Here is a 17,914-nt window from a genome sequence, read left to right as displayed (position 1 = left end):
TTTCTGTCAAAAGTTTTGGAACGTGCTGTAGCCACTCAACTTAAACTCACCTCTCTGCCAATAACCTGTATGAAACATTCCAATCCGGATTCCGCTCCAACCACAGTACTGAAACTGCTCTCCTCAAAATCACCAACGACCTTCTCCTCTCCTCTGACACTGGCAACCTCAACATTCTCATCCTCCTCGACTTCAGCGCCGCCTTTGACACCATCAATCACACCATCCTCCTCACCCGACTTGAAACCACCTTTACCATTACCGGCACTGCCCTCTCTCGGATCAAATCATACCTCTCCGACAGATGCCAGTTCATCTCCATCAATAACTGCAAATCCCCCACTGCTCCCCTCCCCCAAGGTTCAGTTCTTGGCCCCCTTCTCTTCATCCTGTACCTGTCCCCCCTTGGTCACTTAATCCGCCGTCATGGTCTCCAATTCCACTGCTTCGCCGATGACATCCAGCTTTTCATCTCCACCAAGTCCATCTCCACCGCCACCCACTCTATCCTGACAAACTGCATCACTGAAATAAAATCCGGCTTCAAATCAACTTCCTCAAACTTAGCTATGATAAATCTGAAATAATCATCATTGGCCCCAAAACGCTCACCAAATCCACCCATAACTTTGCCCTCAACATCGACGGTTTCCCAGTATCCACCTCCCCTCACATCCGGAATCTTGGCATCATCTTTGACCAAACCCTCTCCTTTTACCAAACCCTCTCCTTCGACAAATACACTAAACAGATCACAAAGACAGCCTTCTTTCACCTGAAAAACATCGCACGTCTCTGTCCATCCCTCTCCTCCACGGCTGCAGAAACCCTCATCCACGCCTACATCACCTCCCATCTGGACTACTGCAACAGCCTCCTCTTTGGTTCACCCTCAATAATCATCAATAAACTCCAATACATTCAGAACTCCGCTGCCCGTCTACTCACCCATTCCCGGACCCGTGACCACATCACCCCCGTCCTTTACAAGCTTCACTGGCTCCCCATCCCCCAGAGAATCCAGTACAAAATCCTCCTCTTGACCTACAAAGCCCTCCATAACCTGGCCCCATCCTACCTGACTGACCTCCTCTCCAGACACACTCCCACCCGCAACCTCCGCTCTGCTGGTACCAACCTCCTGACCCCCGCCCCACCCCCCCATGCGGACCAAATTCAGATCCTGGGGGGACAGGGCCTTCTCCATCGCTGCTCCCACCCTCTCCATCATTTAACCCCTGACTATCTCTTCTCCTTCTCCTTCCTTTTGCTTTGATTATTTACCTGTTGATTTTTGTCTTTTTGCACTTGTTTTTTGTACTCTGTCAAAGCATCTTTGGGCTTCTTGAAAAGCGCTATATAAAATAAATGTATTGTTATTGTTATTATTATCATTCAGATTGATTCACCACTCTTTGGAGGGTTGGAAACAACCCCAAAAAAACCACAGTATTAATCATCGTGTAACATCAGCTAATCTGGACTATAAGGTCATGACAGACTATAAGATCTCCTTTTGCTTTAAATATTTCCCTATTGATTCTTGTCTTGTCTTTTTGATTCTTGTCTTATATATATGCCGTATATCGCTGCTGTTTGTTTTCTTGATTCTTGTCTTTTTGCAATTGTTGTTTTCATGTATTGTTATGCATTATGTTTTCCACTCTGTCAAAGCGCCTTTGGGCTTCTGGAAAAGCGCTATACAAAATAAATGAATTATTATTATTATTATTATTATTATTATTATGACTTCATTGGGGAGTGATGGGTTTTTTTGGGGGTTTTTTTGGGAGGTGTCAAAAAGGGAAATTAATTGTCTATTCTGCTCTAATTGTTATGCAAGTAATTGAATGCAGGTCTAAGGTTAAACTTGTGATTTAATTTTCATGACTTATTTATTTTTGTGTATTTTCTTTTTCGACTGCAGGTTTTTTTCTGTGGTTGAAGTCCTTATTAGTTGCGTGTTCGAGGGTCCATCTTCTCCTTTGAGCTTTGTTGAGGCGTTGCTGAGTTTAGCCACATGTGATATACTCAGCAACACATCCCCGAAGGATGTAGCCCGGCTGTGGAGGATGATCATTGAACCCCTTACTGAGAAAGTGCGACAGGTGTGCGTTCACTCGCCCTTCGGGAGCGTTGTCTGATAAGTATTGGTCTGCTTTGGCCATTCTTTTGGCTATTGAAATGCAATTTGAATACTGATTGATTGTTGAAGGTTTATATATTTGTATCTGCCACCAACCTCCACTCGCGTTTCAGACAAATGAAGTCAGTCAAGGGGATGCTTTGGATCACAACTTTGGTGCAATGACTCGAGCTTTGATCTTCCCCGTCCAGCATCTCTTCGTGACGGGTCGCCTGTCTCAGGTGCTGAAACTTTTGTTCCCAAATAATGCACGTGTGCTTGTTAAATACAAGATGGTTCTGTATTTTTGCAAATTCAATATATACTCCTTGTTTTGTATCACAAAGCATACCTCTTCAAATCCCCAAATTCAAGCCCTTAAAAAATTTCATGCAGTTTTGGTCGCCTCGTATTTGAAAAATTTCATGCAGTTTTGGTCGCCTCGTATTTGAAAAATTTCTTTAGCACTCTCCATCTGTTATCTTCTTGAGCACAAATAGAAAATCATTCGTCACTTTCTCAAGAAAACGCTTTGTTTTCTTTTTCGAATAAAAACAAACCTTTTTTTGAATACGTGAGGATATCCACGAGTTAAAGACACTAACTCTGTCAGTTGACATATTTGAGCTTTCTACCTTCAGAATTGGTTGATTATACCCCCGCACCCGAAACACCAAAACCTTCACCTGCACCCCACACTCAAACCTTTACTTGCACCCCACACACCCAAGCCTTCACTTGCGCACCTCACACTCAGATCTTCCACTACCCCCCCCACACCCCCCCCCCCCCAAAGGTTCACCTATACATATATACTAGCATGGCTTCGCTTGCTACGCTCGTCTCACCACACGTCACCGCAGAGGCACGGGCTTGTTTAAACTGAGGATAATGACCTGACTGAACTTCAGTTGCTGTGTTGTCATGATTTACACCAATCATAATACAAACATTTCTTTTGCACAAATTTATTTGTAATATTGATTATATTATTTATTTGTAATTAATTGGATTCAAAAAAGGTCCAAGTGGTGTATAGCTCTAAATTTTTTTTTTTTTTTTTTTTTTTTTTTTTTTTTTTTTTTTTTTTTTTTTTTATACAATATCGAGGCTCGTGAAAGAGCGAACATTAATCACACAGAAAGACAAACCGACACATAAAACATATAACATAGGGAGCGGTAGACAAGATGGGGAGAGAGGGGGAAGGACACAAACACAACATTTGAGAGCAGGGACCGAGAGACATGGAGACATCGAGAGATCTGAGAGAGGGCGAGGGCTTTGGGGGGGGGGGCGTGGGAAGGGGGCAGTGGGAGAGGTATAAAACATATGGACACTGCCAGGACTTCCAGGAAAGAAGTTAGAATTTCAAACAATGTGGATCTGGGGTGAATTAGCGGGGGTAGAAAAGATCAAGGTTTTGGATGGGGGAAGATAAGAGATGGTGGTGAACAGCTGTTTTAAAGACCTGGAGGGAGGAGTGGGATTGAAGGGAGTGAGGGAGTTTGTTCCAGAGGCGGGAGAAAAGAGGAATGAAAGAGTGAAGGTGAGCGGAGAGCCGAGATTTCGGCAGTTTAACCATCAGAGGGTTGCTGGCAGATCTTGTGCGACCTGTAGGAATATTTGGGGGACAGAGCACAGAGAGAGCTGGGGGTGCAAGGCCGGAGAGGAGTCGGTAGAAGACAGAAAGACCACCTACCTGCCTGCGGTGAGTGAGTGAAAGGCCCTCAGAGATAGCTTCATCGCGGGAGATTCCAATAATTCTGAAAGCTTTGGTTTCAACAGCGTGAAGCCGAGCTAGGTGTGAGGCAGGAGCACCGGCCCATAGGGGAGAACAGTATTCCATTGAGCTGCGGATGAAAGCCTTGTATGTGGTGAGGAGCTCAGGTGTGCCGAGGAAGGACTTCGCACGACGGAGGATGCCCAGTCGGCGACTGGCTTTGGAGGCCAGCTTGGAAATGTGGTTTTCCCAAGAAAGATCATGGCAGATAGTGAGACCCAAAATCTTGAGCGACAGAACTTCTTGGAGAGGATTGTTGAGAAAGTAGATGGGAGGGTTGTCCAGTCGATCTTTTCGGAGAGACATAGTAAGAGTGTGAGATTTGTCAGGATTGAAAGACATGTTCCACTTGTTTGACCAGTCTGTGATTTTGTCCAGGTCTTCAGAGAGTGAGGAGGCAGCAGACTGCCGATCTGAGGGAAGAGGAATGGAGCGGCAGAGAGTGGAGTCATCAGCAAAGAGATAGAGAGGATTTTCGAGAGAGTCAGAGAGATCATTGATGAAGACCAGAAAAAGCACGGGGCCCAGAACACTGCCTTGGGGAACTCCAGCCTGAACAGGAAGAGGAGATGAGAGAAACCCATTCAGGGCCACACGTTGACGACGACTAGAGAGGAAGTCCGCCAGCCATGCGTGGAGATTTCCATGGATACCAAAGGAGGAGAGTTTGGTGAGCAGAGCGGGGTGCCAGACCGTGTCGAAGGCACGTGATATGTCGAGGGAGACAGCTCTAATTTCCTGTTTGGCATTGAGGACCTCCATCCATTGTTGAGACAGCAGAAGCAGCATGTCCAGAGTAGAGTGACCTGGTCTGAAACCAAATTGATGATCAGAGATCAAGCCATTGGAGAAGAGGAAAGATTTCATATCAGAAGCAATGATGGAGGTCCAAGCTGTCCAAGCTGTCTTGTGAAGGGTCCAAGCTGTCTAATCGGTTTGAAGGGTGTAAGGGGTCTGAATGGTGTTTATGTATGAGGGTTCGAAAGGTACTTAAGGGGTGTAAAGGTTTAAAGGGTAAAAAAGGTTGTAACAGTGAAGGGATCTAAAGGAGTCTAAAGTATTGAAAGGGTTTTAAAGGTAAAAGTGGTCTTAAGGGTCATGGAGGTCTTCAGTATCTTGGGGTAGAATGGGTCTTATGGGTGTTCAAGGTCTTTTGGACCTTTTGGGTATGTAAGGGTCTTTAAGGGAAGGGAATTTGGGTCTTTAAGGGTCTTTGGTATATTTTGGGTCCTCTGGGTCTTTGGGGTCTTTTGAGTGTTTGGGGTCTTTTGGGTATTAGGGATCTTTTGGGTATTAGGTATCTTTTGGGACCTTTTGGATCTTTGGGGTCTTTGGGGTCTTTTAGGTATTTTGGTTCTTCTGGGTATTTTGAGTCTTTAAGGGTCCTCAGGGTCTTTTGGGGGAGTTTTGGGTCTTCAGAGACTTTTCGGTCTTCCGGGACTTATGGGGTCTTGTGGGTCCTCAAGGGTCTTCATTGTATTTTTGGTATTTTGAGTCTTCGAGATCTTTGAGATATTTGGGGTCGTTTGGATCTTTGTGGACTTTTGTGATCTTGGTGGGCAAAAGGGTTTTGAGGGATTTAAGGGGTCTCAGCAGTCCAAAGGGTCGAAAGGTATATTCCAACAATACATAATTCATAGACGTACATAATTAATATACAGAATGCAACCAGCATTCAAACGGTGCGTAATTAACAGACATATAAACGCACAGCTTCACGGCTAGTTTTTCCCAGACGTAACGGTGTGGCTTCATGGACCATGTTTTTCGGATATATATATATGTATATGTATATGTATATGTACAGTCACGTGAAAAAGTAAGTACACCACGTGTAAAGTTTTGACTTTTTCAACATATCTCAACATACAGCTATTTGATCTTCAGTTCAACAGTGTTGATAGATAAAGGTAATATAATATAACAAATATCATGAAACATTTACATTTTGTAGTCCATTGTATCTATCTATAATTCCAGTAATCTCTGTGTGTCTGTGTGTCTGTGTGTCTGTGACCGCTGTTTCTCGACAACCACGGGTCCGATATACTTTTAACTTGCCAGGTATATTGCTGGGGACCCGAGGATGTGCCTTTTCAAGGTTTCATATTAATCGGACAATTACTTACCGAGCTATGTCCAAAAAACGATTCAACCAATCAGAGAGCAGCGAGCTATCACGTGTGCCGAACGTGGCGATCAGACTCTGCCTCGGACGGCACATTTGACAGCGTATTCATTTATTTCACGTTGGAAAACTATGTTGCCGTTAAACTATGTTTTAAAACGAATTCAAACTGCGATTAAATTAAAACGATTCATCGTAACTGCGATTTGCGAACTTCCGGACAGTGAAGACTGTCCGGCAGCACGCTTTCCGGCAGCCAATCACAGAACGCTTTGTTGCGTAGGCGTGGCCGATGTGAGACGAGCGGAGCTGAGCGCGTTACGAGCTGACCGCCATTACGGTACGTAATTCGATTTCTTATGCGCATTATTTCTCCCAATTCAGTCAGAGCGAAGGGCGGAAGCGAAGAGCGTTGTTTTTTTTGTTTACGGGCGTACGGGCGGGGTAGAGCGTACGGGTAGCGTTTTTTTTTTTTTTTGGCAAGGAACGGGCACCCACGTACGGGCAATGCCCTAGTAATTTAAATAAACATAAATGCAAATTTCGCATGTGGAAAAAGTAAGTACACCCTTGGCTCTAATAGGAGGTATTGCCCCCTTTGGCAGAAACAACCTCAAGTAGGCGTTTCTTATAACTGTCTACCAGTCTCTGACATTGACTGGAAGAAATTTTTGCCCATTCCTCCATGCATAATTCTTTCAGCTGTGTGATGTTTAAGGGGTTTCTTGCATGCACGGCTCGTTTCAAATCCCCCCACATCTCGATGGGATTTAGATCCGGGCTTTGACTTGGCCATTCCAGAACCCTCCATTTCTTTCTTTTTAGCCATTCTTTGGTGGATCGTGAAATTCCTTGATCCTTGATCAAATTCCTTGAGCCCAAAGCTACGCGTGGAAGGGTTAACGGTCACGACCCGAGTACCTTCGACACACGCAGCCGTGAGAACGGGGACTGAACCTCGCACGAGTCACGCTGGTATTGAACGCCCGAGCGGTTTGTGCGTCGCGTAACTCGCGCCGTTAATCACTATTGAACCCGATCGAGCGGTTTTAATTCGTGCAATGCTAGTCCAATGGTGAAAGGACGAAGACGGCCAGGTTGGAAACAAACCACAGGATTTATTCACAAATGTACAATATTCATAGAAAAGGGACACAGCGAAGAATCTTAACAGCCTTACTTACGTTCCCAGACAAGGGCCCTCAGACTCCTTCGGGGAAGGGGAGGAAGAGGGGAATGCGCACGAAGCGCGGCCGCATGGTGCAGTTCGCCTGGACGGGCTCGTTTGGCAGATACCCCCAAAGATCGCTCCAACCCCAGGACACTACAGCCGGGGATGTTCACGGCAGTGGCGTTGATCGCGGATGTGCACGTAGCAGGAATCCGAGGAGCGTATCAAGGTCAGCGAGGCAAAAGTGCGCGTATATTCAGGGAGTCCAGGCAGAGAGACCAGAGTGCCGAGCCAGAGAATCCAGAGAGAGTCCAGAGATAGAGAGCGGGGGTCCGGGCGGGGATCGATTGGCTAATCGGATGGACGCCATAGGAGAGGAATCCAGGTGCAAACATGGGCATGTGAAAAAGTAAGTACACACCTTGTAAAGTTTTGACTTTTTCAACATATTTCAACATACAGCTATTTGATCTTCATTTCAACAATATTGACAGATAAAGGTGATATAATATCACAAATATCATGAAACATTTACATTTTGTAGTCCATTCTATAATTTATATAAACATAAATGCAAATTTCGCATGTGGAAAAAGTAAGTGCACCCTTGGCTCTAATAGGTGGTATTGCCCCCTTTGGCAGAAACAACCTCAAGTAGCCGTTTCTTATAACTGTCTACCAGTCTCTGACATTGACTGGGAGAAATTTTTGCCCACTCCTCCATGCAGAATTCTTTCAGCTGTGCGATGTTTGAGGTGTTTCTTGCATGCACAGCTCGTTTCAAATCCCCCCACAACATCTCGATGGGATTTAGATCCAGGCTTTGACTTGGCCATTCCAGAACCCTCCATTTCTTTCTTTTCAGCTTTTCCTTGGAAGATTTACTGGTATGTTTCAGGGTCATTGTCATGTTGCAAGGTCCATCTTCGGTTGAGCTTCAACTTTGCGACAGATGGCCTCACATTATCCTCAAGCACCCTCTGGTACAATGAAGAATTCTTAGTGGATTCTATGATGGTGAGCTGCCCAGGCCCTGATGCAGCAAAGCTGCCCCAAACCATAATATTTCCACCACCATGCTTTCCAGTTGGTATCAGGTTATTGTGGTCAGATGCTGTCTTTGGTTTTCACCAAACATGTCTTCTGGTACTGTGGCCAAATAGCTCTACCTTTGACTCATCTGTCCAGAGCACATTGTTCCAGAAGTGTTGGTCTTTGCCTCGGTGTTCATTGGCAAACTTTAGTCATGCCCTGATGTTCTTTCTGGACAGCAAAGGTTTCCTCCTGGCACACCTCCCATGTAGATCAAATTTGTGCAGCCTCTTTCTAATGGTAGACTCGTGCACTTCGACGTCAACAGCGGCAAGAGTGGGGATATGTGTGGGGATATTCTGGGGTTCTTAGAGACTTCTTTCAGCATCTTGCGGTCTGCTCTCGGGCTGAACTTGCTGGGCGGCCTGGCCTGAACAAGTTGGCAGATGTTTGGAATCTTCTCCACTTGTAGATGATCTTCCGGACAGTCGAATGATTGATTTAAAATAGTTTGGAGATCTTTTTAAATCCCTTCCCAGACTCGTTGGCCTCTATAACCTTCTTTCTGAAGGCCTCAGAGAGCTCTTTTGATCTAGGCATGGTGATGCCGCACACTTCAACAACAAAGAGCAAACCAAACTAAATGTCTGAGGTTTAAATAAGACAGGTTCCTCCAAGATCCTCTCTAACGATGTTCTAATCATTTGCACCTGAGCTGGTGTACCTCATTCTAATTTGAGGTATTTGAAGTAGTGATAAATGTAGGGGTGTACTTACTTTTTCTACATGCGAAATTTGCATTTATGTTTATTTAAATTATACAATGGACTACAAAATGTAAATGTTTCATGATATTTGTTATATTATATCAACGTTATCTATCAATATTGTTGAAATGAAGATCAAATAGCTGTATGTTGAAATATGTTGAAAAAGTCAGAACTTTACATGGGGTGTATTTACTTTTTCACGTGACTGTATATGTGTGTATATATATATATATATATATATACACACATATACTGTTCTAAGAACCGTAACTATATATATATATAGTTACGGTTCTTAGAACCTTCACTTTGTAAATTTAGTATTAAAATTTCCTATGTACATTTCCCCTATTAATTGGCTGTTAATTGAAATGAGTGCACCATAGCTAGTCCATGAACAAGCACGTAGGCCACCATAGAACGTTTCAATAGTTATTTCTTAGTCTATGTAGTTTAAGGCTCTGTTTCCCACTAGTTGACCCTGCGTTGCACCAAATTGAAATAAGATAGTTCCCCTTTCAAGTTTCCCCATGACCTCTTCAAAATGCCAGTAACTTTGGGTGGGGTTATTGGCATCACCATCGCCATTCGGATTGCCAACTGCATTCGCGACTCCATTACGCACGTGGTCAAGACTCGGAGAAGAAGGGGGAGGAGCTACATTACGGACTTCGGCCCGCACCTCGTCATCAGAGGGTGGAGCCAGGAAAGCCGTTGCCGACCAACCAAGGATGAGTGGGTATGGCTCAATAGGGTGGGGTTAGAGAGCTGAGTGAGCAGCAGCAGATGAGTGAGCATTCCACCGGAGTCCACCGCAGCTTTGAGTCCACCGCAGCTTTGAGTCCACCGCAGCTTTGAGTCCACCGCAGCTTTGAGTCCACCGCAGCTTTGAGTCCACCGCAGCTTTGAGTCCACCGCAGCTTTGAGTCCACCGCAGCTTTGAGTCCACCGCAGCTTTGAGTCCACCGCAGCTTTGAGTCCACCGCAGCTTTGAGTCCACCGCAGCTTTGAGTCCACCGCAGCTTTGAGTCCACCGCAGCTTTGAGTCCACCGCAGCTTTGAGTCCACCGCAGCTTTGAGTCCACCGCAGCTTTGAGTCCACCGCAGCTTTGAGTCCACCGCAGCTTTGAGTCCACCGCAGCTTTGAGTCCACCGCAGCTTTGAGTCCACCGCAGCTTTGAGTCCACCGCAGCTTTGAGTCCACCGCAGCTTTGAGTCCACCGCAGCTTTGAGTCCACCGCAGCTTTGAGTCCACCGCAGCTTTGAGTCCACCGCAGCTTTGAGTCCACCGCAGCTTTGAGTCCACCGCAGCTTTGAGTCCACCGCAGCTTTGAGTCCACCGCAGCTTTGAGTCCACCGCAGCTTTGAGTCCACCGCAGCTTTGAGTCCACCGCAGCTTTGAGTCCACCGCAGCTTTGAGTCCACCGCAGCTTTGAGTCCACCGCAGCTTTGAGTCCACCGCAGCTTTGAGTCCACCGCAGCCTTGAGTCCACCGCAGCCTTGAACCAACCGGAGCTGAACCAACCGCAGTTTTGACCTCTGCAGCTTTGAGCGTTGACAGCGGTTTCGGCCGCGGCTACGAAGCGACGCCGCCGTGCGAACACGCCTGAGGAGGGGCGGCGGCTGCTCACTCCCGGCCCGACCGTTCTCCTGCTCCAGCTAAACCTTCCTCCCCTTCCTGCCATTCATTCCTGCTTCATTCCCCATGTAGGTCTGATTGTCATCTGTCCTTTATGTTGTCCTGGGGTTTAAGTAAGCTTGAATAAGTTAATATTTGAACTGTGTCTTCTTACTCCTTCTGTCTCTATTTTCGTATTTTTCCCTCTTCCTTGGTTTCTTTGGTCTTTTAAATAGTAGTAATAAATTATATTTGTTCTTCCTTACCTTCTGGTTTCCTCACATCTGTTCGTCTTAGTGATTTCCCCATTGAATACCTGTGGCACGATTTGGCCAACGTTTAGAATCGGGTCTAGTTCTGTTAATGGTTCGAGCCGCGGCTGCTAAACCGCTCGGCAATTAACATCTTGTCCGCAGCCTCGGACGAGGTTGCTCACCTGCCTCCCTGGAGGGAGCTGGGCAGCTTCAGAACTCACGTCGGTCAGTCACAGACAAGGGGATTAATCCCCCCTTGGTAAGGGGAAAAAGGGCCGACGTTGAGATCCGCAACAATTGGTGTCAGGAGCGAGATTCGGACCTGAAGTGCGCTTAGTGCACTCAAATTACGAGTGGCCAAAATTTTATTTTAACATCCAAATTTAAAATCGTGCCATGGATAGTCAAGGCGACCGGATGCCGGTGGGTGAGTTAGAAGGGGGGGGTAGAAGCGACTCAGGACCCCATGGAGGAGGTGGGAGTAATAATGGCGGAGGAGAGAAATGAGGATGTGGTTGCGGGGGTATCAGGTGCGCAAGATGGCGCCCTCGCGCACGAGGTTGCGGCGGCACCAAATGTCGCCGCGCCTGTGACCGTAGCAGCGCCACCAATGGACTGGGGCCTATTCATGCTGCAAATGCAGGCCTTCATGGCCAAGGCGGATGAGGAGAGGGAAAGCAACAGGGGGTTGGGAAATCAAATTGGAGGGATGGAAAACAGAATGAGGGACGAAGCGCGGGGTACCAGCGCCCAAATTGGGAAGTTGGACAGTAAATTTGGAGGATTAGAAAATCAAATAGGGGAATTGAGGAATGATATGGGAAGCCAAATCGGGGGGCTCGACGGCAAAATTGGGGGGCTAGAAGCCAAATTTGAGGGTTTAGACAACAAATTTGAGGGTTTAGACAACAAATTTGAGGGGTTAGACAATGGGATGAAAGAGGTGAAGAATGGGTTAACGGGGTTAGAAAACACAATGGAAGGCAAATTAAGGGAAATAGGGGAGCAATCCGCCCGGGAAATTAAACAGATGGGAGATCTCATAGAGGAGGTGAAAATCGGGTTAGAAACCAAATTGGATGCCCAGAGGCATGATTTGGAACAGATGAGGGCAGCATCTACCAAAGAGATGGGAAAAATGGGGGAGGAGATCAGACGAGGTGTGGGTGAGGAGGTCGCGGGGGTACGCGAGGAGGTAAAGCGAGGTGAGGAGTGTATGGAGAAAGAGGTGAGAAATAGTACGGCTCGGTTACAGGGGGGAATAGAGGATCTGACGAGGGGAGTCGAGCAGCTGACTGTGGGACAAAAGGAATTAGGGGAGCAAGTGGAGAAGAACACTGCGGTAATCGTGGGGTTGAAGGCGACACAAAAAGAGATATAAAAAGAACTCGTAGCGATGAAGAGGGAATGTCAGATGGTACATGAAGGGTTGGCAAAGAGGTTGGACGAGGTAACAGAAGCAATGGAGACGAAAGAACGGGAAGTAAGGACGCACAGAGAAACGACCAAGGTGGCATTAGAGGAAGAAATTGAGGGAGCGCACCAGGAAATGAAAGAGGTAAAGCAAAAATTAGAGGAAGTGGAAGAGGGGGTGAGTGAAATTAAGAAGAGACGGAGGGAAACTAAGAGAGAGATAAAGGAGGAGGTGATGGAATTGGTGCAAGGTCTGTGCTCAAATCGTGCTGATGTGCTTACTAACCAAATAAAGAGTTTGCAGGTGGCGGAGGAGGAGCGAAGACGAGGTGCCGAGGTGAGTGGCGATATAATCGGAAATGTATATGGTGTGAGGGGAGATTCAGTCAGCTTGGGTGTTGGTTTAGACCCGGGTGTTCGTGAGAGGCCGCTGGTGAAGTGTGCGACAGGTACAGAGTGTGAAGGAGGAGGTGTGCGAGGATGTCCGACTATGGGGTGTGTGAGGAAAAAGTGCGCGCCGAGGAGTGAGTGTGCTGTCGAGAGTGAGTTGGTCGTGGCGCAGGTGCGGGGGGGCACATTGAAGCGCGTGATGGGGAGTGTTACAGGGGATGTAACGGAAGAGTGCACACCTGTGGTGAGTGTTACGGAGGGCGTAACGGAAGAGTGTGCGTGAGAAAGGTGTGTAACAGAGGAGTGCATGCTTACAGAGTGCGCTGTCAAGAGTAAGGGTGAATGCGCGACCGAGTGTGGTGGTGAGAGTAGTGAGAGTGACACGGAGCACGAGTTGGTTGTGGCAGGTGAGAGAGAATGTACACCTGGAATGAAAGGATGCACACCTGGGATGGTCGAGCGCGTGTGGGAATGCACACTTGAGTTGGTAGTGAAGCACGTGATTGGGTGTGCAGATGAGTGCACACCCGTGGTTGTCACAGAGGATGTGACCAAGGAGTGGGCGCGAAGAGGTGTGCGAACGACGAGTGTGTGCCAAGGTGTACGGTGGTCAGGTGTGTGACGAAGTCTGGGAGCGTAATGAGTGTACCTGGAGGTGTGAATAAGGAACGGAACGCGTGGTGTGAGCATGCAAGTGAAGCATCGACGTTAAACGGAGCAGAGGTTAGGTCGACTTTTAGCCGAAGCGAGCCCTCGGTTCATGCCGGGCTTTGTGTGCAGCGGGAACCAGCGGGGAGCGTAACCACGGCGGTTTCGAAAGAACCGCCGTGCGCGAACCACGCCGGGCCTCGCTCTGAACGGTCGCGTCCGTGCTCCGCTAAGCGGAGCGGGCGGCCCGGTTCAAGGGCCGGTAGGAAGGGTCGGCACGGCGACCCCTTGTGGTTGAGGCGTTCCGGCAGGGCGAGATCGGGCCATCAGGCGGGAGACCGGACGGCTCCGCGCCGAGGTGGACGTTGGGATCTCGGCCTGAGAAAACCTCCTTCCCTGAACCGAGTGCCGGACGGATCCAACCGCGGGAGACTAACAACCCGCATTCATTGCTCGGCTTTGCGAAGCCGCGCTTTGAAAATGAATTGACGCACCGAGGCTCAATTTAAAGGACATTTGGTAGGGATAGGGAATTTGTGTTTGGAAAAATTTGATTGGCAACTGATTGGTAGAAGGATTGGCAGTGATTGGCAAATTTTTGATTGGTTGGAATTTGATGGCAAAATTAATAATGGGGAATGCCCGATGTGGAGGGATGGCAAATCCACCATCCCTCACATGGGGCACATGAGCTATCGGTTTATGGGGTTTATGGCAGTGTAAGCTCGCCGAGGAAGTGTTAGGATAAAATGATAGGGATCTAGAGAAGATGACCATAGGTAACGGTAGAGGTAAGTAGCGACATTGGACAGGTAGTCGGGGACATAGAGAGGTTAGAATGGTTGTTAATGACGTGGGATGTGCTTAGTTTAAAGGGAAGACGGGGAGCACGAGTTTTAGAAGGAAACCAGGTAGGTCAGATGATGCCGTGTGTTTGAGAATCGGAAGTGTATTGTGAAAAGTGTGAGGTGATTGTGAGTTGTATTGAGCGTGGAAGTGTATGGAGCAGTGTATGAGGAACAATTGTGGGTGAGTGTATTGAATGATTGAAGAAGCCTGGGAGGAAGGAGGGTGCAGGAAGCACCAGGTGAGGGAGTGATTGCACAGGTGTACAAGTGAACAGGTGTACGGAGAATGGTTGTGTGGAATACATGGAGTATGGAATATATGGAGTATGGAATGGATGGTGTGGAGTGAGTATGGTGGAAACTGTGGAGTGGAGTGGATGGTGCGAAGGTGTGTATGGGGAGGATGCACCCCATCACGAATACCCGGGGAGGGTAGTTTAAGAGTTAGGTAGAGGGAGTAGGTAAATTGTGGTTGGATATTGGCATCTGTGGTGCGTGGTGGAAGAATGGTGTTTGGATGGGTGCATTAGTGACGTGGAAATGGCTGGGCGTGTGGCCTGTTTGTGTGTGTAGTTAAATGGGCACTCCGCCACTGTTAGGATGTCGGCCAGGTGAGGCCGCAGGTGGGCTCTGGGAGCCGTTAGAGTTGTGAATGGTGCCCGAGGATCCAGAGGACGGACCCGGGTAGCCCAGTGCCAGAGAGGGCACCGAGTGGGGAGAGCGCCAGAGGGCCTTCCCCAGTTAGATAGGTTAGGGTAAGGAGCAGGTAAGCTCGGAGGCAACTGCAGTGGTGGAGGTGTGCAGGTGGGTAGACCTGCTGGGAGAGCCACACGACCCAGTCCTGAAATTGTGCAAAGGCACAGGGAGTTGAATCGGGGGAGTGAGACCCCAAATTGATGAAGCACCACAGTTTGGTCAATGGGAATTGGTTCTTAAAACCGCATCGTGTAAGATGGCCAATGGATTTGCAGGGAAAGACCCCGGTAGTGTAAAGTGTGTTAATGTCATTTAGAAGGTAGATAGCCCTGGTGTTGGGCAAGCGGCTAGGGTGAGGTCTTAGGATCCTAAGAATCCTGGGTTCGAATCCCGGTCAATCGCTGAATTAACGCCAGGGGGTTGACTCAGCCTGTCATCCTTCCGAGGTCGGCAAATTGAGTACCAGTTCACTGGTAATTCCCTGTTTGTCGTAAAAAGGCGACAAAAAGGGTTGGCGTCAGGAAGGGCATCCAGCCGTAAAACATTGCTTCAAAAAGGGGACCAAAAAACAACAACAACCACGGTCCCCGAAAAAGGCCAACCCCCGCTTGCGGGGAAAAATGGCCTCTAAAGGTGGTTATTTTATATAGGATGGAAATCTCCTTGCACCATCTACATCCACTCACCTGAGGTGACGACGGTGCTCCACACCATGCCATGGTTTGTTGTTGTTATTTTTCTGTGCAAATGTTTGGAATGTGAGACGCATCGTGACGTGGGTGTGACATTGTGCTGATGTTGCATCTCTCCCTCCTTATGAGGATTGATGATGAATTGGTGATGGCAAATTTAGACAATGGGATTGTGACGAATTTGGTATTAGGGGAAATATGGGGAAGACGTGACGGTAGAGACGAATTGTAAATTGTTATAAATACGGGGGTAAGGGGCAAGGGTAGAACAGGTGACGGGTGGGGTGACGTACGATAGGGACGAGCTTTTCTCCGCTCGGTCTCCAGGCGCACCTCACCTTGCATTGCCTTTATTGATGTGTACTCGTGTGACCTTACCTTTCGCTAACCTGCCCTCTCTGTCTTCCTTCCCCAACCCATGGATCGTGCTCTTTGGGCACTGAGGGAAGTGTGCGGGAGTCCGCCATTGTGTGCCCGAAGCCCCGCAACCAGCTGCCTGCATCGATGCACCACTTATGGACCACATGTCTGTGGCTGGGCACCACTCATGGACCCCACGGGTTGGGGCATGGCCCCTCTGCTGGAACCGGCCACGATGGCCCAGGATCTTGCTTGCGGATCTCGGTGACGTGGCACCTATGCCACACAGGTGACCCACCCCTAGTCTGCCCCTGTGGGCCATAAATAAAAAGTGGACACGTTTTGTGCTTTTTATTATCTCCAAATAGGCCGCAACCAAGAAGATAAGAATGACGACATCTGGAAGAACAATGGCCAGCAGAGGGAGCCGAAGAGAAAGACCACCAGCAGGGTTTGTTTTGTTTTTATTATGAACTGTGGTGACTGCACTGACTGGTGCGTTTATGGTACTTTATGGGGCTTAATGGTGCTCTTTCTTTCTTGGTGCTGGTGCGTCGATGCAGCGCAGGCTGTCCCCCCCCCCCCCCCCCCCCCCCCAGAAAGAACAATCGCAGGTCCTGGGTTGCAGTGTAAATACAATCAGCGTCACTTGTAAATAATGCTCCCCACCGTACATGTATAGTTTGAGAATTAATTCCGCAATTCGGTTATCCTGTGGGCGTGAATCTGTTCGGTTGGGTGCAATGCAGCAGAGGGACATACTTATTTGTGTTTTAAAACTGTCGCACTCAGGGTCAGGTTAATTGTAGAGGGAACTACACCTACATGCCACACTAAGTTAAAGTTTTGTCGGCCCGAGTCGTGCCGTGAGGAATGAGGGTGCTTTGTTACGGTTCTTAGAACCTTCACTTTGTAAATTTAGTATTAAAATTTCTTATGTACATTTCCCCTTTTAATTGGCTGTTAATTGAAATGAGTGCACCGTAGCTAGTCCATGAACAAGCACGTAGGCCACCATAGAACCTTTCAATAGTTATTTATTAGTCTATGTAGTTTAAGGCTCTGTTTCCCACTAGTTGACCCTGCATTGCACCGAATTGAAATAAGATAGTTCCCCTTTCAAGTTTCCCCATGGCCTCTTCAAAATGCCAGTAACTTTGGGTGGGGTTATTGGCATCACCATCGCCATTCGGATTGCCAACTGCATTCGCGACTCCATTACGCACGTGGTCAAGCCTCGGAGAAGAAGGGGGAGGAGTTACATTACAGGCGTGGCCCGCACCTCGTCATCAGAGGGTGGAGCCAGGAAAGCCCTTGCCGACCAACCAAGGATGAGTGGGTATGGCTCAGGAGGGTGGGGTTATAAAACCCATTGGATCAGCCCCCACCAGGAGATGCGTCAGATGAGAGAGCTGAGTGAGCAGCAGCAGATGAGTGAGCATTCCATCGGAGTCCACCGCAGCTTTGAGTCCACCGCAGCTTTGAGTCCACCGCAGCTTTGAGTCCACCGCAGCTTTGAGTCCACCGCAGCTTTGAGTCCACCGCAGCTTTGAGTCCACCGCAGCTTTGAGTCCACCGCAGCTTTGAGTCCACCGCAGCTTTGAGTCCACCGCAGCTTTGAGTCCACCGCAGCTTTGAGTCCACCGCAGCTTTGAGTCCACCGCAGCTTTGAGTCCACCGCAGCTTTGAGTCCACCGCAGCTGAACCAACCGGAGCTGAACCAACCGCAGTTTTGACCACTGCAGCTTTGAGCGTTGACAGCGGTTTCGGCCGCGGCTACGAAGCGACGCCGCCGTGTGAACACGCCTGAGGAGGGGCGGCGGCTGCGCACTCCCGGCCCAACCGTTCTCCTGCTCCAGCTGAACCTTCCTCCCCTTCCTGCCATTCATTCCTGCTTCATTCCCCATGTAAGTCTGATTGTCATCTGTCCTTTATGTTGTCCTGGGGTTTAAGTAAGCTTGAATAAGTTAATATTTGCACTGTGGC

The 17,914-nt window shown here is 48.2% G+C and overlaps 1 protein-coding gene across 8 annotated transcripts in view; it reads left to right on the top strand.

Annotated features, from left to right (window-relative positions):
• RIF1 (replication timing regulatory factor 1) overlaps positions 1 to 17,914 on the top strand; it is a 251,247-nt gene that overhangs the window by 70,111 nt on the left and 163,222 nt on the right. For all 8 annotated transcript variants that reach the window (XM_078779646.1, XM_068119704.2, XM_078779645.1 and 5 more), the window contains exons 18-19: positions 1,928 to 2,108; positions 2,260 to 2,367. In XM_078779646.1, coding sequence (XP_078635772.1) covers positions 1,928 to 2,108; positions 2,260 to 2,367 — 289 coding nt within the window. The remainder of the gene's footprint in view (positions 1 to 1,927; positions 2,109 to 2,259; positions 2,368 to 17,914) is intronic.

Source organism: Myxine glutinosa, chromosome 6 (assembly GCF_964187855.1).
Source record: "Myxine glutinosa chromosome 6, kmMyxGlut1.1, whole genome shotgun sequence".
NCBI lineage: Eukaryota > Metazoa > Chordata > Myxini > Myxiniformes > Myxinidae > Myxine > Myxine glutinosa.
This window is presented reverse-complemented; position numbering and strand designations above follow the sequence as displayed.